The 21,081-nt window shown below is 38.8% G+C and overlaps 1 protein-coding gene across 5 annotated transcripts in view; it reads left to right on the top strand.

Annotated features, from left to right (window-relative positions):
- The window catches only part of DIP2A (disco interacting protein 2 homolog A), a 257,924-nt gene that overhangs the window by 81,306 nt on the left and 155,537 nt on the right, over window positions 1-21,081 (top strand). For all 5 annotated transcript variants that reach the window (XR_010919809.1, XM_067548784.1, XM_067548783.1 and 2 more), the window contains exon 2: window positions 13,217-13,288. Coding sequence is in view for 4 of the 5 variants with exons in the window: in XM_067548784.1 (XP_067404885.1) it covers window positions 13,217-13,288 (72 nt within the window). In the remaining variant the exon portion in view is untranslated. The remainder of the gene's footprint in view (window positions 1-13,216; window positions 13,289-21,081) is intronic.

The following is a 21,081-nucleotide window of genomic DNA, read 5'->3' as shown; positions in this document are numbered from 1 at the left end:
ATAAGCGGAATGCCCCAGGGGTCGGTCCTGGGGCCGGTTTTGTTCAACATTTTCATTAATGATCTGGAGGATGGCGTGGATTGCACCCTCAGCAAGTTTGCAGATGACACTAAACTGGGGGGACTGGTAGATACCATGGAGGGGAGGGATAGCATACAGAGTGACTTAGACAATTGGAGGATTGGGCCACAAAAAAAACTGATGAGGTTCAATAAGGACAAGCACAGTCCTGCATTTAGGATGGAAGAATCCCATGCACTGCTACAGACAGGGGACCGATGGATAGGCAGCAGTTCTGCAGAAAAGGATCTGGGTGTTACAGTGGACAAGAAGCTGGATATGAGTGAACAGTGTGCCCTTATTGCCAAGAAGGCTAATGACATATTGGGCTGCATTAGTAGGAGCATTGCCAGCAGATCAAGGGAAGTGGTTATTCCCCTCTAATCGGCACTAATGAGGCCACATCTGGAGTATTGTGTCCCATGCAAGGATGTGGACAAATTGGAGAGAGTCCAATTGAGGGCAACAAAAATGATAAGGGGGCTGGGCTCATGACTTTGAGGAGAGGCTGAGGGAACTGGGCTTATTTAGTCTGCAGAAGAGAAGAGCGAGGGGGGATTTGATAGCAGCCTTCAGCTACCTGAAGGGGGGATTCAAGGAAAGAGGAACTAGGATTTTCTCAGTGGAGGCAGATGACAGAACAAGGAGCAATGGCCTCACGTTACAGTGAGGGGGGTTTAGGTTGGATATTAGGAAAAGCTTTTTCACTAGGAGGATGGTGAAGCTCTGGAATGGGTTACCTAAGGAGGTGGTGGAATCTCCTTCCTTAGAAATTTTTAAGGTGCGACAAAACCCTGGCTGGGATGGTTCAGTTGGGGTTGGTCCTGCTTTGATCAGGAGGTTGGACTAGATGACCTCCTGAGGTCCCTTCCAACCCTAATCTTCTATGATTCTAAGTGTGGGCATTGAGACAGAGGAAACATTTCATGGGAGCATGTTATGATGCCTCAGTCTGATCCAAGCCAGGCAAACCAGTACATCGGGGAGAGGCTAGCTCTACCACTTCTGATGTAGGAGGGACCAGAGGTAGAGCCAAAGACTCCTTTTCCAAGACTCATTGTGAGCATAGAAAGCTCTCTCAAAAGCCAGATCCATTTCTAAGAGGATGACTTCTTCCTCCTGGTTTCTGGTGGCTCTCAAACACATGGGGTCACGGACAGACCTGGGGGTTCTAAAGAATGAGTGCCTTGACATTGGCTCCACCAACAGGAGTGGGGCCATTGGTATGCTCCGTCAGTACCAATGCGCTTGCATAGGGAGACACCAGCTTCTAAGGGCTCCATAGCTGCATAGGGAGAAGACTGCTATACTGCTAAGATGGATACTATCTTTCTCGATTGAGTATCTTTCCTCCTGTTAGACATCGTCCTTATAAAGGAGATTCTGACCTTGTCGGAAGTAGTTCATCCCCCATTCCTTCTATAAGTCGGGGCATTTCTATATTGATGGTACCGATGGCCCTGTTGTAGCAATTTGGATGGGATATATGGGTCCCAAGAGTCAAAGGTGTTTAACCAGACCCTGTCACTGTCCAACATTAAACAGTTTTAAACAAGGTGCTGGGTTTGGTGTACAAAGATCTCAGCCCGCTTAGTACCATAGCAAATACACTATTAAACATCATTTTAACCTTTTATTAAAGATACAGAAAAGAAGGAAAAACAAAAGCATTTGAAATATAAAGTAAGACTTTCATTTTAACAATCTCTTGTTCCCTTTCTCTTTAGCTGGAGAGAAGTTTTTTAGGATGCAAAAAATCCCTTGTTTGACAGTCTCTTTGATGATGATAATGGTGGTGATAACTGTCCTTTTTGGGAAAAAGAGAAGTTAGCTGAGATGAGCTGGGGCTGTCATTTTTGCTGCTGTTGCTAAAATCCAGTCCCATTTCCCAGAAGACAAAACAAGACAAACATGCCAAAGGAGCCTAAAGAACAGCAAAGATAGAAAATGCAGCTTCGGTCTCTGGTGCTGACTCTCACTTGCAACCTCACTGCTAGAGAACCAAGGCACAGCACATGGTCTTATCAGCCACTTCGAGACCTGACAAACTTGTACCACCATTAGTTAATTTAGGACATTGGTTTTCATTGCCTTTTTCAGCTCACAGGCTTACTGCAGTGTTGAAAAATATATAGTTTGGCCAGCTAAGTCAAACTTATACAGAAGGAAATAACGAGTGAGATAGGAAAGAGAACAAATAAAGTGGGGAAGAAAAAGGACATTGAAGGGAGGAGACAGTCTTACATCCCAAGTCGTGTTTGGGATTCAGTTGGTGCCAGTGGAGGTGGTGATGTCAACTGGTTCTCTCTCTCTCTCGCTCAGGGTGGTCAGGACATCTTTCAGGATTAAGCTGAAGAAGGTCCTTGTGGTCACAGGAGACGGTGGTGGTAGCCATGATGGTGAAGCTCCTCCAGTGTCCAATTTTTTCCCCAAAATCTCTTTCAGGATAGTTTTTTTTTTTCCCCAATCTTCTCCAACTGTCAGCCTTTCCATTCTTTCTCAGATCTCTTGACACAGGACAGGGACAATATCAGACAACCCCATTCAGACTCTCTCCACTGCATGTCCTGGTATTTGATGAGTGTTGAATCTAGAGCAGACATGTTTGGTAGCCGTTCAAACCATCCTTAACAGTAGGAGGAAGGAATCCCACAGAAAGTCTTGTTTAGCTAAACTGGATGAGGTTTGTTAATTGGGCTCTGTGACATTACCCTCTGCAATTTGGATTGGTATATTGTTGTTCCCCCAACTTCCCCCACTCCTGGGGCCGTCATGCACTTGCCTCACTGTGTGAACTCCCACTCCTCAGCCAGCAGACACCCAGCCACCTGCAAGCAAGCGGTACCTGACCTAGTGAATGAGTGCTTCAGTGCCACTATCCCCAGTCCCAGATGCAACCCTAGGAACTGCCGTCTTACAGGGTTTAGTGCTGCCCACTGGACTCTGCAAGCTCATTGGTTAGTCAATTTATCAAAGAAATTGATATGCACCAGCTCTCTCACTCTAAATGAAATCTCTACACCCATCCAAACCACATGCACTGCTTTAGATAAAACATTGCCTTTCTAGTGGTTACCACTTTGGTTAGAAGGGTAGGAGAACTAGGAGCTCTTATGTTTGATTCACCTTACACAATATTCCATTAGGATCGGGTGTCATTGATTACTCCCAAAATTCACCTCCAAAGTAATCTTGGATTTTTACCTAAACCAGACAATATACTCACCTCTCTTTTTCCCAAAGCTGCATGCCACTGATTAGGGGAGTAGACGCCTCTGCCTGGATGTAGGCCAGGCATCGACATTCTACTTACAAAGAACAAAATTTTTTAGGACTGTTTGTTTCTATGGCAGAACAGATGAAAGGACAAGTGTTCTTTTCTCAGGGGTTTTCTAAGACTTTCAGGCTGTACCTTGCTCTGTTACCAATCAGCTTATACACCTCCCTTTATAAGGTGTGAGGGCCCACTCAGTAGCCTCACTGCATGAAGTACCATTTGTTGACATCTGTAAAGTGGCAACATAGAGATTTAGATATACCTTCATGAGACATTATGCCTGCAATTGATGCATCCTTTGAATTGGCAATCCTTCAGTCATCACTTAGGTCTTCAATACCACTTCCTCAATGAGTACTGCCTGTCAGTCACCCACTGTGGAATGCACAGAGACCAATCCTCGAAGAAGAAATAGCAGTTACTTATCTTGTATAGTAAATGGAGTTCGTCAAGATATGTGATCCCTATGTGTATTCCATTGCCTGCCCTCCATACACTCTGCTTTGGCTCCTTTACTCTTGATTCACAGTAGAAAGAGGGATCTGGAGAGGCAGTTGGACTGAGCATGAAGAGAGAAAGAATGTAGCCATGGACCAACAGACACTGCTAGCAAAAATCTTCCAGTCTCAGATGTACTGAGCACATGCATACCCCACAGTGGAATGCAGTTAGGAAGCACACATATTGAAGAACTCCAGTTGCTATACAAGATAAGTAACCTCTTTTTTTTCCTCTAAGCCATTTAGAATACATGAATTGACTATGAAAACTGTTCAAAAATATGAACCTGGCAGTTTAAGTTGTATGAAAATAGTTTTTTCCATTCACTAGACTATTATATAGCTTAATTGTGATAGTACTTGTGAAAATTGATTTCTTTAATCTTGGGAACTCAAAACATACTTAAAGGGGAAAACAAAAAAAGCAAGGTGAATTATGCATGCTCAGATACCTTCTCTCAGGCATGTTTGAGCTAATCCATAGTTTAATTTAGAATTCAGTCTTCTTGCTGCTTCTCATGTAAGTGAGAAAAACAGCGATTGCTTTGGTTTTCATTCATCTAGTTCACTTCATTTTAATCTTAATATTTGGCTGTAATATCTGCTGCTGTTGGAATCTAAACTAATTTGACACATAAAACTAAGTCTTTATATTTATCTGAGTTTAATTGCAAGAATTCTGTCTGAATTTTGAAATTTAATATTGACAAATGCCACAAGATGGAAAAAATCTTCTAGATTAACTATTTTTTGCTCTTTGTGAGACATTTTAAAGAATATTAGTCATTCACAGCATTTGATTCTTGATCTAATAGTTTAATTTAAAAATCTGTTATGATCGTCTGATTTCTGGCCCTGCAAAGTATTCCCCATTGAGATACCAGAATCAATATAATATGTGAATTGTAATTTATATATGAAATGATATTCCACATTATCGATAGGCAGACAGAGTATGTTGTGCTTTTCAAAATATGGGTGAAATTAAAAATATCCTTTGGATAACTGAGTAGCAATGTAGTCCCATCTAGTCTGTAGAATATCTGTGATTGGTATTCTAACCTGCAATAGTTTTTTAAATTGTTTGTTGTAGAATTGGGAAAAAGGAACACTAGATTCATTTCAAAATAATAATTTCTGTGGATAAATAGTCATTACTAGTTAACATAAATGATAGGTAAATTTCTATGACTGGAGGGTTTTTTCCCCTCAATTAGAGCTTTCTTTCTTTGTTAAGTAATCTGAGTTTGGTAGTACACATTGTAAATTTGACAATCAATGCTTTAAGTTTAGCAACGTGAACAACATGAACAAGAATAGGTTTAGTGAATGCAGCAGTATTAAAATGACTACTACTTAATTTGTGGTGGTGCTAGTTAGGAAACTTACTTTATGTTGCAGTGATATTCTCTGAGATCACTTTTGGATTTATGTGCAAACAGTGAAGAGCTATAAGCAGAGAAACACAGAGTGTAGGATTGAAGGGACCTTAAGAGGTCCAGTCCCCTGACCTCAAGGCAGGACTAACTATTATCTAGACCAGTGTTTCTCAATTGGTGTTCCGCGGAACACTGTTAGGGTTCTGCGAGAAAGTGACATCGCGCCCCCGAGAACAGCTGTTCTCTGCGCCCCCGAGAGCAGCTGTTCTCCATGCTGCCGAAAAAAGGAAGATGTCCCGGATTTTTCGGCGGAGGGTATCGAGTATGAGTGTAATTTCCCTGCGGAGCTTAAAGGGTTCCGCGGGGAAATTTAATTGAGAAACGCTGATCTAGACCATCCCTGAGAGGTGTTTGTATAACCTGCTTTTAAAAATTCTGCCCCCAGACCAGCTCCACCCCCAACCCTCTGCCTCCAGGTCCCACTCCGCCCCTAGCCCAGCTCTGCCCACATTCCCTCTCCACCCCAAGATCAGCTCCTCCCCTATCCCTAGCTCTGCTGCTGAGGAAGCCTTGGCTGAACAGTAATGGAGGAGGGGTGCAGACAGATTCCGTTAATGATAAGGAGGGGCGTGAGTGGAAAAGTTTGCACTCCACTGCTATAGGCAGTGTTGTATGTATCTACAAGTAAGGGAATTTGTATTCAAGACCAACTGTAACTCCATTCTTGTTCAAAACTGAACCCGCAACACTTGTGCTACAATTTTTTATGACGTGTTATGTGAGGCCTTTGCAAAGCAATGTCATTTAACTAGTCAAGCTTAGAGCCTAAAGGCTTGTTATTTATCACAATGAAGCAGACTAGCAATTTGCAGAAAATTATGTATGATGATAGATATGAGAAGTTTCAGTATTGTACCATGCTGAGTTTGTATGTATAGCTTGCATGCTATTGCAAATAAAATTTGGCCAGATTCCTGCTCTGTTGCATCTTTCCATAATCATGGACTATGAGCTGTGTGGGGCAAGAGCTACAGCACCTAGCATAATGGGGACCTATTCTTTTATTGAAGCCTGTAGATTCTACCACAATATAAATATCTTCCCACAGTTTGAAGCTTTCTGAAACCCGTGTATCAAATAGTAGAATCTGTAAAATTCTTTATATCTTAAACCAGTTGACGATACTTACTTTGATAGACAATATATTGATGTCTTTAAGATATCTGTGATAGGGAGGAGAATAAAAATTAGGGAAAAAAGCTATTTTTCGAAAATTCAATATCTTGTCTTCATTTTAATCAATTTGAATAACTGGTAATTAAATTGTAGGGCTTCCTACTTTGGATCCCATACAGCTGGAGGCCACTGTAAATGTAGCCTTTAATTCCTTCAAATTTTACTGTTATTTTTCTAAAGCCCAGTAATTGGTTTGATTTATATGAGATAACCACAATGTGCTTGATGCAGTCCACAAGAAAGACTTGATCCCTGCTCCAGAGAGATTATAATCTAAAAGAAGCATCATTCAAAAAAGGTGAAGGACAGGAATAAAATGTGATAAAATGGAATGATGATTTTTAATGATTAATTATCCCCAAATATCCCTTTCTCCGTTATTTGTTGGCTAATATCTTGGGTCTTGAGAACACATTTAAAGAGGAGGGTATGTGGTCTTATGGATCAGCTCCTTAAATTATCCTGAAAAAATAAGCATTTATCATGTGCCTCTCATCAATTTTTAAATACACATCTATCCAGTAGCTTGATAGTAGTAGTAATCCTTGAGTAATGTGTGAATAAGGTATTTCAGTGAGGTATATAAAATTAACTTTTCAGAGGTCTTTGTTTTACTACATCTAGTTATTTTATCAGCACTATGTAAGACAGAAAATAAATTTAGGTCAGATATAGTTGTAAACCATGCCATTGTTGATCTGCTCAACCATTGCTAATATGTTAATTCAACTTCACCCATTTCTTTCTGTGGATAGCATAGTGCATCCCCTATCTGCCAGATGAGTTTCCCTACATGCACATACTTTTCCTCTGCTAGTTATTGAAGGAAAAGGCAACATTCATGATTTACATGATGACATGAGATGATAGGAAAGTTTTAGTTATTTTAATTACGTTGTGTTTATTACCAGAATTACAGCCTCTGTGTGAAAATTGTAACGAGCGTTACAATAAGGTACAAACTGATAGTATATGAAGGTTTTGCATGAAATGTATTTTTTAAAATGCCTGGTGTTTTTTGTAAACTCACAGTAGTTGAAATGCATCTTGAATTATCCATCTTTTTAACTTTGTTTTAAATAATTCAAATATATTGCAAGAAATTGGTTATATTTTGCAGCTCATATCTTCAGTAAATGAGAAAGCCATAGTCACACTCACTCCCTCTAATGTAGTACTAGATAAGTTTGTTTAGGAGTCAGTCACAGACAGAATACTTGCACTCGGCCATCTCAAGTATGATCAGATTTTCAAATAATTAAATTGTAGCAGCAGGAGCTGGAATCAGACTGGAGCACCTGCATATTTATTAAAATCGGGTGTCTGTCAGTCTGCTTGCATACTTTCCATAGAGAGTGCTAATGGGATTGACTAGTATCTGTAGGGATCCAGCTTTTCCTTTTCCTTATGGAATAATCTAGGGATTTACTGTCACTAGAACAATAATTAATTAATTGGCCTAACTGAGCCTGGAAGCTTGCCATGTTGCTTTTGTGATCATCAGTGGTTCCCAGCCTTTTTGAGTGAAAGCTCCACTGGTTAACACTAGGGTAAAAGGTCGTCCCTCCCCCCACCCTCAACCTGGCCATAAACACATATAATCCCTATAAACTCATATAATGATAATAACAACACTAGATTACATAAATAATAATAATAAATGACTGACTTGAGTAAGAAGCTCAGCCTCCCCTAGCGCAGCTGCTACCACGTGTCCTGTGTGGCCCCACCTCTTCCCGTCTCTCATGGATGGAAGGTAATGGAGGTGGCGGGTGCTGATGGACTGACTGGGTCTGCTCCAGGTCCCACTGGTGCCAGGGTGCTCTACTCCAGCTGGGTGCCTGGCTGGCTTTGGGGGCTGCTCCTCTGCTCCGACCGGTGTGAGGCTTGGGGGGAGGTTGCTTCTCCGCTCTGGCTGGACTCCCGGCTGTCTTGGTGCTGGGTGGGGCTGCTTCTCCACTCCAGCCAGCTCAGGGCTTGAGGTTGCTGTGCCCAGCCAGTGCGAGGGGTTAAATTACCTCAAAACTACTAAAGCCTCAAAGACCCCTAATAGGACCCCGCACTGCAGGTTGGGAATCCATTGATCTAGATACTTAACCTGGCTTGCACTTACAGGGTGCAGACTTTTGCCCTGGAGGCAAATAATTAAGATATTTCAGAACCTGTTAAGAATTTATTAAAATGGAAAAACTCTCTGGACTCTTAATATAAATACGCAGTTTATGGGTGTGGAGTTGTGCATTACACAGCACTGTACTACAGTAGATAAGGAGTGGGACTGAGGGTAGTCAGTAGGCCCGTTTTTTTTCCTTGCTGTGTCACACACTTTAGGTCACAGTGGGCCCATGTGTTCCTCAACTTCCTCATCTGTAAAATGGTGGTGATGCCCACATGTATAGAATGCTTTGCAAATCTGTGATATTTAAACTTGTGTTTAGGATGGGATTTTCAAAAGTGCACAGTTGATCTAGGTTTGCTTTCAAGCTAATGGTAAACCTTTAATTGATTTAAATCAGAGCACAATTAGGTCACTGTGGAGCATATCTGAAATCCCACCCTAGCTTTATAAAGGACATTGTGATCTTTGGCATGAAGAGGCACTTTATTTACTAGATAACTAATACTGTTGTGTGATTGAACACCATGTAATTATTTTTTCCATTTTAATTTTCTGGGCACTAAATGCCATGAAACTGCTTATCTTTAGGATGTCAGTTGTAGTTCTAAATTGTCATACAATTGTCAAATTTAGTCGCACATCTAGTACCTGATTTTTAAGAGATGTAAGGGCTTATCTTCACAGCGCAACAGTGTGCGCGATGGGGTGTGATTTCTAAAGTGGAGTAATTGGGTGTGGATTTTGTAATGAGTGAGCACTAAAAGTTCTCTAGTGTGCTTTCACATATTTCTAGGGCACACCAGCAGGTTATATGTGGATGAGTTAGTTCACAAGATGTTAGCGTGCTTTAGAAATCACATCCTTGTAGTGTGCTTTGCCGCACTGTGTCAACAAGTCTTAATACTATCCAGCAGTTTGGGCTGAGCCTTGCACATGCACTTGATGAACTTGTGCATGAAAATGTGGATGCAGACCACTCACAGAATTTGTCACTATTTCCCTATCTACTAGTATGACTCATATTTTCTTGATAGTGCTATGCTAAATTTATTCTTATAATATCATTTTGAAAGGTAATTGATGCTCTCCATATTTTTAATTAATAGGATCCTAGAAATGTGTCCAAAAATCCATGTTGGAAATCAAACCAATTGGCATGCTTAATGATGCTTTACCAACTGATATTAACATATACCATGTGCTAAAAAAATCCCTTGTTATCTTCCTAAGCGTGACTAAAGTAGGGGGTGGAAGATTGAAGCTGAGGTTACTTGCCTCTTTCAGGTAGCTATTTTACTTTGTGATATTTTAAAATGGATACAAAGTTTATTTTTCAAGTTTTAAGAGTCAATATTCAAATCAAACTTCTTTTTAGGTAGCAAATATCTGTGACTTAAGCCAGTGGCATGATATTCTAAAGTGATTTTGATAATATTTCACAAACTTTCACATGCATTGAGCAAGTCTGCTCACCTCTACTTAGAGATTGGCCCTTAACTCTGGGTATCTATTTATTGTGCTGCTCCTGTTTCCACATTTCTCAGAGACACAATAATTTAAAATCAGTTAAACTTAAGACAGTGACTAACTTGCCTAGTGATAAATCATAACACATTCCTTACGTAGTTTAGGGAATAATACAGCATTTTAGAATTTATCTTTGTATACTTGTGTGTTTAATTTTTCTAATAAGTTTAGATAAAGAAAGCTCCATTCCTTTCCTTTTTCAGGCTAAATTAATTCATTTCGCTCTAACCTCTTTGACGTATTTTTAAAATATGTATATATTCTAAGCAGCAGATTGACAGCTCAAACCATCCAAACCAATTTCTAACTTTACATAGAGATGTTCCCAGCTGGTTCACTGGGACTGAGGAACATCAGGCGGCTTTTGTCTTGTCTAATAACTGGGGAGAAAGTGAGACTAAATGACAGCAGCTGTGGCCCTGCAACACCAGATGTGCCTCTGGGACTGAACTCAGGGTCCTTTTCTTAGGCAGGGATGGGGAATTACAAAGGAACCCAGTATGAGATGGGTTAATCCCACTGTAGCACTGTGTATGTGGTGGGGGTGGGGTGCAATTGTAGAGAATCCACCCCTAAGCTTTTCAGAAAGGAACAAAGAAATCTCTTCTGTGTAGTGTCTGACTTTCACTTGGAGCCCTGAAAATCTACAGAGTAGTTTTTGACTTCAGACTTTTCCTAACCTAATTCAAGAAAGCACTCTAATTCATAATTCCTTTTTATTCAAGTAGGATTAACAAATTTGTACTTGATATGTCAAAGAGAAAAAGTTTATACAATATTTTGACTCTTTAGGTGAGGCTTTTTTCCATTAACAATATGCTTGGATCTGCTTCTGCTGTGCAGACCCTGTCAGTTGGTTTATATTTGATAAGGTAATTGCCTTGCAAAGAAAGTTGACATAAGGATTATTTGGGCTGTGGTACAGAGCTTTGAAAATGATGATCTCTCCCAAGTTAAGGTATTGCAGATTTGTCTTGAATTATGTGTAGCACTCAGTGATTTTGTAGTGTGTTCTGGGAGAAGGAGATTGCTCCTGTTCTGTTAAATAGTTTTTATTTTTAAGACAAAACGTGTTTTCCCTGATGATAGTCTTTTTACAGAACTGAAAGTGATGTATCCTGTTGGTTTGGTAAACTCCCTTTCCTTTTTTATAAACAATTTCTTTAACGAATGTGCTTTTGTCATTTTACTCAGATTTCTCAGTTACATTTTCACCAGATGTATTTTTGAAATTCTTGTATTGTGAATATTTAGTACTTCATAACTTTCTTACCATACTTTTCAGTTTATATTTCAGGAAAAATACAATCCAAAATATCGTTTCTCCTGTGTACAAAGTGTACTTTAAACAATATTTATGCGTCTTTAGGAAACATTTGAAGTTATGATGTCCAAGTATGTTTGATATTTAGATAGTTTCAGCAGTTCTGAGTAAAATATTGTGATTTTCATATTGTTTAGGTTTTATTTTTAATAGTGCTTTCCAGCTAGTGGAACCTGTTTGTGTGTTAGCATGTCATGTACACATATTTATAGCTCTGTTTTCCTTGTAACTGCTTTAACTGATAATGGTGCTGAATTGGAGTCATATCACTTGTGTATTAACAATGAATATTGATGCAGGTGGAAACTGGAGAGTTGACGAATGGTTTTATTGAAAGCATGTGTTATCAACTGTGCAGTTGAGAACACTGAAATGCTTACCCTCCAGTATTTTGTGGGAAATGGACAAGATTTAAGCAACAAGTTTTATTATTTTTAATTTTATTATTTATGTCTGTGAGGCATGTGTGTTTGTCCATACGTATTCAAAACCATGTCATTTACATCAGTTGATTGACTGCATACTTAGTATCCATCCAATGGACACTATCGGTGCCACTTTTCTAGATTAATGCTGCACATTAGTTATCAACAAAGATGTTGATTGCTGGAGCTTTTTTTCATTCTCCCTTTCCATTTTCCAGACTTGAATTATTTGGTTCCCTCTGACAATAGGATGGAGACAGAAAATTCTTCAACTTTCAGAAAACAGCTGGTTCTGTTTGGTGGTGTTACCTAATCCATGTCCCATGTAACTTTGGGGTTTTTTAAATTTTATTTATTTATTTGACACATGTAAGCTTTTGGGTCGGACCTAGGCTTGCTTTCTGTTTACATAGGATATCACCTTCAAGATGCAGGGACTGTTCTTAAGAGAAATTTTGGTTTACGTTATTATTCCACATAGTATCCTTCTAAGCATGAGTCAAAGAGCAGATTTAAAATATTTGATAGAAGTAATTTATTTTAACCTTGTTGCAAGCTTTATATGAAGCTTTTTCCTTCTGTTTTTCAGAAGCTTAACAGTACATAAATATGTCTAGAGAAATAGAATTGTTCTATATTTTTCTTATTGACTGGGATACATTATGCAAAAGGAAATATGTTTTGGCAGAGACAACATGTGCGATATAGGGCTGAAAATGCAATGATTTGTGTGTTTCAACTATCCAGTTTATAACGGAATCAAGATTAGTGCTGAAAACTGATGTAATTTGATGCAGCATTGAAAGAGTAAACATTAAAAAATAAAAATAAAAAAGACAGAAGGTAGTTAGATCTTGAATACTTATGAAAAAAGTACTGCACATCCATTTGCTAAAGCATATTCTGTTAAGCTTTGGCACAGTAAACATTTCTGGCATCACAGATATGGTCTGATTCAAAGCACATTGTGTCTGCTGATTTCCTTTAACACTGAAGATCTTTTGTGCTGCTGTAGAACTGTTGTGCTCTGCTATACAGCAAATACCCTCTGCAGAGTCAATCCTTGCACAGGTACTAATTAAACACACATTCATTCATTACTCCTGTTGGGTCTGACTTCAACCTATGGAAGCTTCGAAGTTTTGTAAAGGCTTTTTATTCTTTTTTGGTTTCATGTGGTTGTGCCCAGGTATTACAGCATGGACGAAATGTAAGGTCATGTTCCTATATCTTGCCCAATGCCGAGACATAAGTGTAATTCCTTTGCTTAAAAAATAAATCCTAAGAAGGCACCACTGTGATAAAGGATAGGTGTATTAAAACACATTGAGAAGGTTATATAGACTTACTCTTTTCTTTGTTGCTTTAGGAGACATCACTCAAAAAGGATATGAAAAGAAAAGGGCAAAGCTCCTTGCACGTTACATACCACTCATTCAAGGTAAGAGATTTAAACTATATGAAAGTATCAGAGAAGCCTTCTGTGCTAAATTATTATTAAAAATGATCTATATATCCACTAAATCCTTAATGAGCACAAGGACCATTATCCTGAGGTACTGAAGTTACTAACTTTATAGAAAATAGGGTTCTCTTTGTAGTAAAGTGTATTAAACATGGTTTTTTGTGTAGTAAAGTATAACTGACATACACTACCACTTCTACAAATAATTTTTTGAGGACTGCTTTGATGCAGAAATCTGTCACCAAAAATTGTTTATGATTAAGTTATTCTAAAATAAAAATTGACAGTATAGTCTTTGAGTTAAAAGTAATTGCATGGCTACTTGTGTTAAGCCCCATATATTTCATCTGACTCCTAACACTGTTAAAATCACATTATCTTTATGGTTGAAAAGGTGCTTTTATTTTAAGCTTTTGTTTTCAAAAGCCTTTAAAACTACTTGAAAAGCTCAGTTTGGCCATTTGTTATGTTTATTTAAAATGCACAATATAATATTTTGAAACCTCTTTGCTTTAATTCATATTTGTTTTAAAAACTACATACTAGCCATGGGCTTAGTCCTCAAAAAGTACCGTCTCTTAAATAAAATAAAACAAAATTTTGTTTTAGAAACAGTTAAGTCCTTGAAAATCATGTATTGTTCTTGTGTGCCTTGTGATTTTTCATTCTTTACCATGCTAAAGAGCTCCTAATACATCCCACTTTACACATGTATCTGGAACACACTGCATATTGATACATTTTCATATTCAGATAAATCCTCTGTGGTGTGTATTTGAAAGGGTATTAACTTACATGTGTAATAAATCAGTTTCATAGGAAAAAAGAATTCAGCCCAGAAAACTGTTAAATGTTAAACATTATGATTAAGAACTGAAATATACCAAAGTGAGGGCATTTTAAGTTGTTACCACAGCAGCTGTCATGTGGACATGTACTGTACCTGCATCATAAGGTAAATTAACAGAATATGTAGAAATACAAAATGTTGCATAACTGAAAGAGGAACACATTAAAGCTGCTGTGGAAAGCCTAATTTTGAATGTCCTCATTTTGGTGCTTTTAAAATGTAGTTATATTTAAATCTGCAAGGCTCTTGAAGGAGAAATCTCAGTCTTTCTTCAAAGGTTTACATCTATCACCATAATTTCCTCAAGATAATCTCTGCTTCCGAGTTGTAGCTTCGTGCATCTCCCAACTAGTTGTTGCTGTCGTGCCTGATCAAGGATTGATATAGGCAGGCTACAGAATAAGTTATGGAGGAAGAGATACTGAATTAGAGGCCTCTGCCTGGAATGGATGGATAGGAAAGCAGCACTGGGGGAAGGGGGTCCCAGGATGAGTAGAAAGAATAAGGCTGCAGCCTGGCATGGACAACAGTGTCTATCTTTTCTTGTGTGTGTTCATCCCAGAAAGATGTGTTCTAGCTCCACCAGAAGTTGTAGGTTGGAAGCAGGAAATCCTGGATGATATTGTCTAACCTATGTTATTCTGCAGGACAGACTATTATAATAGTCCCGTCTAGCCTAAAAATATTTGAATCATTGAGAAGGTGCCCCTGTGGCTGTGTCTGCAACATTGACACCACATAGTTCATTCTCTTTCTGACAGGAAGAATTGACGCCTGTAACTTTCCTGGATTTTCCTGCTCTCTAGGAATTTCTTTCTCCTCCACTTTCCTAGCTGGATTCCTATCTCACTCAGAGCAAAGTACAGGAGATTGACCTCCAGAGCCAGGCTTCATGCTATTTGTCCCTTAGCCAGAAGAAACTGAAGAAAAAAGAAATTGTTTATAAAAAAGGAAAGGGAGTTTACCAAACCAACAGGATACATCACTTTCAATTCTGTAAAAAGAGACTATCATCAGGGAAAACATGTTTTGTCTTAAAAATAAAAACTTTAACAGAACAGGGGCACTTCTTGAGGAAACCTTCACTACCTCAGAGGTTGGGAATGAGGCCATTACTAATGGGGGCTGTGGCAGACAAAACCAGGTCACCAAGCTCTCATGAAGGGGAGAGAAACAGAGAGATATTCTCCACAAGTCAAGATTCTCAGGCTTTGTATACGTTTTTGGCAGTATGTGGAGTGCAGGCCCCTCCCATGTAGCTGCACTTTGCTGTGGGGAGCTTCTGGGGGCCTTTTCCTGCTGTCTAAGCTTTTCATTGTGGCAGGGAAAGGCTCTAGCCACAGAGAGGTAGTGGGATGCTACACTGTAAAAATACTAGTGTAGATGTGGGAAGTACTGCTTGCATGTGTCAAGCCTGGGTAGGTTATATACCCTGAGGGTTCAGGTGTATAGGGCACTGTGTTCTTCTTACCTAAGCCATGCCTCACAGTCTACACTACTATTCATATCCGTGCTATCTAGGCATGCAGGGTCTGTACTCTACATCCCACCGTAAGTGCAGCTGTACCTTCGTGAGCTTCCTTCGCTCTTCCCTCCTGGATACACACTTTTCCCCAACTTGCGCGTAGTGCCTTTCTAAATCTTGGCAGGGTTTAACCTGTCCCCCCAGGAGATACCTTGAAAGTCTATGAGGGACTTTTTGAGTTTATTCTCAGGATTCGTCCTCCAGTTCCAGAGATGAAGTTTGAGTGATTACAAATCATCTTTTTAGTAAAGGTCTCTGTCATTCACTTTTCCAGCTAAAGTTTTTGGCTACCTTAGTGGGCCTCTGACATAGAATCTGAGAGTCAAGCCTCAGCCCCCACAAGGAGGGTTTCTCTAGAGGACTAGAGACTAGATACTAGCTGAATCATGTATTTTTGCAGAATTCTCTCCATCCAGCTCTTAATCCAGGAAATCATAGAAGTCACCAACATCTCTCCTGATGCCAGAGTTTTTGCTAAGCTGGTCAGGGTTTGTGTAAACTTCCACAAGATTTTGGGGCTACTTCATTGCTGTCTCCTCCTCTGGGTGGATTCTGCAATTTGAATGATTGCTTAAATAAAGATGGATTTCCCTATGAAGTCTAAAGTATATATCCCTTGGATAAGGATCCCTTGGGGAGGAAAGGGGAAAGTGGTGTCTAGAAAATATATATATATTTGAATGCCAGACTGTTTCCAACAGCTGTCTATTCATTCTATATCCAGTTTAGTTATTGCTGGATGCTAAGTTATAACAAGATGAGGTTTTCTTTTCCACTTTTCCCAGCAAATACTATCCAGAGTTCTTTTGACATCCAGTAACTGCTGAAGGAGATAGTTTATCCCAACTCTGTATTGTGTCTCCCTTTATTCCCTTTGGAAGAAATGTTGAAGTCAGCCTTACCTGACTTCCCAAGCAGTAACTTTCGTCTTCCCGTACACTATCCAGAGAGGCCTATGCCCTCTTACTTTTCTCTAGGAACACTTTCATATTCAGGATCTTCCCTAGAATGAACCTAAACCTAGTTTTCGAGAAGAGGGTAACTATTTTTGTTGATGTACCTAAAAGTTAACCCCAAGCCTGTCTGCCTTGGTCACTAAAGGACAGAGATTTCAAGCTATTGACCTTTAACCTCCATAAACTTGCCTTTGGGGGGTGTCAGAGAAGATCTTGCATTTTGTTTCCATCCCAACGGTGAGCCATGTCCTCTGGACTTCTGTGTCCTTTTCCATTATTTCCAATGAACATTGTCTCAATTTATATCATCTTCCACCCTTTCTCAAACTAGTGGTCTTTTTTTCCTTTTGCCCAGATCAGGAGAAGCCTTTTCTGTCAGCTGTCTGACATCTGGGATCATTTGAGGTTGTGGTCTTAGTCCTGGCAGTCCGGTTTGATAGGTGGGGAGATTACTCTCAAATTTGTGTGCCCACCTTACAGAAGGAGGGGCCCCCAAGACCATTTTCATCTGAATTGAGTGAATCCATTCTTAAACCAAGATTCAAAATGAAATCCCTCAGATCTGTCATCCTAGCCACAATGCAGGGAAATTTCCTGACCCTGATGTAACGTTACCTGCCTACACAATCCCTATTGCTCTCTCACATAAGAAGTACCCAAAATTTGCATGGATGATCAGCTCTTTTCCTTCTGGCTTAATCTTTGCCCTGAAGAGACAAGTCATGACCATTATAGGAGCAGCTCTTTATTGAGGGGCTTTCTGTTATACTTTATTTAGTTGATTGGTTCATCCAAGGTTCTTGGGACCAGCCAACTCAAGCAGCATGAGACACATTAGCTTTGTTTGATTCACTAGGTGTCAGAGCGGAAAATCAAAGAAAAAAGCATCTTAATTGTATTTCCTCCAGTTCCCAGACAGAATGGTCATCTCTTTGGACATGTCTGTCAGTGTGAAGCATTCAAACATATGACTGCTCAGAGCAGGGAATGTGGTCTCCAAGAGAAAGGAAGTTCCATATAAACACCATTATGCAATGGGCAATTGAGTTAACCTTCTTAGAATCCAAAAGGATTTGAAGGGTAGGAGAAGCACATTCTTATGAAGTCTTACAACACAGCTATACCTGAACCAGAATGAGAAAGCTGACCCTTTTTGGTGGGTGAACCTCCCCTCGGTAAAGCCCTACTTGTTTGATGTTTTTGGAAGCAGAGCAGGCAAGAATTCCAACTCTTCTAGATTTCCTGTGGAAGATCTTTGTGAAAGGCCTAGCACCTAGTTCCTTAAGAGATCAAACTGGTAAAAGGAAATATACACTCTTTCCGTTCCTTTACAGCTTCCACTTGCCCATAAAAATGACCCCAAGTTCATTTGTTTCTTCCCTAATCATCTCAAGATGTGATCCGAGCTCCCATCCCAGGAACAAAGCACCACTGCTCTATCTTGTCTTCCTGATACTTTGGATCTAGTGTGTTGAATACTAGTGGAGGGCAACCGAAGGGTAAACCATATTTTATAGAGTGATTCAGCATAGGTACATGTAAAATTCAATTAGAAATCTGTTAGCTATTCATTTTAATTCCCAATCATAATGTTTCATTAACCTTAGTTCTAGCTTTGAATTTTGTTAATTGATATAGCCTGAACATAGCACAAATTAATGTTTAGGTGTCCCAGTGGCTTTAACTACTGAATAATTTTTTGACTGACAATTGATGTTAGGATTTTTTGTGTGTATTGTGCTAAATGTAATAGTATTCCTGGTGGGATTCATGGAGCTTCCCATAACCATCAACTTTCTCAGTGCTTGATGGATGTTTAAAATTGTTCTTTCTTCTGAGGAAGTTTCATCCTGTACATTTGGCCTGAAATATTCATATCTTTCTATTGTTTCCTTAATCTTTATTTCCTTTCTCATTTCAGCCTGTTCTGTAGTTATTTTACTCCATCTCCTACTTCCTTTGATGTAAAGTTCACTTACAGCCAATTAATTTGCCAGCCATTCTGGGTGCATCAATCATTCTTGTTCACTGCAGTCCACAAGGCCCAAGGGGTTAAATTGCAGTAATAATATATCAACAGCACTACCTGCATGCATTTTCAAGAACAATTCAGTTGATATCAAGATTGACCTTTGTAAAGTAATTTTGAAAACATATTTAGCACAGTGAAAATACTTGGCCAAAAGAATTAAAATAGCTGCTTTCTAAGTATATGTCACATGTCCTTTTCATTTATTCTTTCCTCAGCATTAAGTTTCTAAACTCAGTGTGTTGAAGGCATTCATGGCACCCCTAAAAACAAGTTTTGTTGCTTATTGATTCCACATTTACAATCTGTGTGCATTTAAACACACCATGTCACTCCAGTAATTTTCACATACAGTATATAAGAAAAAAGTTAAAATACAAAATTTAATCTGAATTATATCACCTCATTCAACAAATTTAATTGCACAATAATTGATTTTCTGTAGAAATCATGCATAAAGCTGTTAAGCAAATACATTAGATATATTAAATCATTCCTCAGTAGTGGGCAATGGACTAGATGACCTCTTAAGATCTCTTCCAGCCCTACATTTCTATGTTTATATGATTACACCAGTATTCTATTATTCAATGCTGGTGTCTCTTTTTTAAAAGTAACAACTTTATTTCAATTTTGGCACTCAGAGAGAAACCACAATTGCTGAATGTGCAGCTTGTAGTAAAATCCATTTACCCAGAATTTCAAGTAACAAAGTGAGTAGTAGTTGAAATAGGATGTGGAGAAATCACATTTCCTTATAGATGGTGCTGGGAGCATCCGGGACTCATGAGTCTCACTATTTGTTTGCTGTCAGCAAATAGCTGAAAACCCCACTGGTAAAATGTAACTCTCTTCCCTGTCTAGTGTTAGTTTACAAAGTAGTAGTAAATTATTCTCTGTCAATTACTGCTTTAGCTCAGTAGCAGAGGGATGTGCTGTGGATCTAAAGATTCCAGACTTTCTGATGAGGGTTTCAATATGATCCCACATGGTTGGATTTCTGTTTTTAGTCTACTTTTTCAATAACCTAGTAAGATTTATTTTAAAAAATGTCATGTTAAAAGAACATTAAGGCTACCAAGTCAACCACTTGAAAGTTAGGAAGTGCCAGAATGAAGGTTTACTAACTTTTGAATGCTTGACTTTACTAGCATAATATTCTTTTAATATATTTTTAATATAATTTTATAAAAACACAAAAAATAGCTTGTCCACAACTACTCATTTTATTATAAATGGAATTTGGTAATTTGTTTGGATCTCCAACAATATTTGCCACTGAAATTGTTAATAGAAGTCAAAATACATTGTAGAAGGTATGACTGTAAGAACGAAGAGAAAATGAAAGTAATCCCAGTGCCTGCCTATTGCATTTTGTAGTAGTCAATTAGATACAATAAAATGTCTATGCTGGAATTTTGTGTGGGTGTACAGAAAATGTCTAGTATAATCTCAAATATATATATATATACCACTGCATCAAATTACAAAGTAAATATTAAAATTTCAAATATTAAATTTATATTAAAGAAAAATGATAGAATATGACTGAGAACAGAAAATTTGGTATACGCAGAGAAGCAGGAACTTTGGAAGTTGTTGAAAGGTATATTTTATTAATTTCAATTACAATTAAAATGTAATAAATAGAACCTGCTATTATACCACAATTTGGAAAGTCCCTGCTTTCCTCTGGATGCCGGACGGTTTCTTTGTGTCTGTCATATACTGCATCTGCAGCCTGAACCTGCTGCTAGGATGGTTAGAGTCTACTAAGGAACCATTGACAGTTAGTGTTGTTGAAACTGTGGCAGGTTTGCAGGTACTGTACAAAAACAAAAACAAAATCAAAACAGTTGTTGTTTCCCATAATTAGCCTCCACACACCTACATCTTGGACAAAAGCCTAAGTACACGCTTAAACTATGCCTGAAGATCAACAGACTCAAGTATGATGGACCGCAGAAGTGTATTCAAAAGCTACTGACAGCATTCTGTGTCCAAGCATTAGACCAGTGATACTCAGACTCGTGAGCTGCAAGTGGCTGTTTAATGTGTCTCTTGCAGCTCTTCGCAGCGCATGATATTAAAACCCTGTGTGATTTAATTATTAGCCAACCAGGATGCTTTTACTATGTTAATGAATTGTACTTGATAAAATAACAATACTTAGTCAGTCATTTTGCTGTGAGAGAGAAAGTGTGTGTGTGTGTGTGTGTGTGTGTGTAAATAAATAGTAAATGAAACAATGAATTCACAGGACTGTGGGTCTTTTGGGTAATGTTGATCGCTAGTTTGGTTCCTGAACCACCGAGGTCTGACTGTTACTACATCAGATACTACACTGATGTTGCCAGCTAAAATTGCTCAGATTATCTGAACTCTTACAGCAGTAAATATACAGTCTCT

The sequence above is a fragment of the Emydura macquarii genome, unplaced genomic scaffold, assembly GCF_026122565.2.
Source record: "Emydura macquarii macquarii isolate MOO-44397 ecotype Brisbane River unplaced genomic scaffold, CSIRO-AGI_Emac_v2 contig_1253, whole genome shotgun sequence".
Taxonomy (NCBI): domain Eukaryota; kingdom Metazoa; phylum Chordata; order Testudines; family Chelidae; genus Emydura; species Emydura macquarii.
Note: the sequence above shows the minus strand (reverse complement) of the source record. Positions and strands in the feature narration are given on the sequence as shown.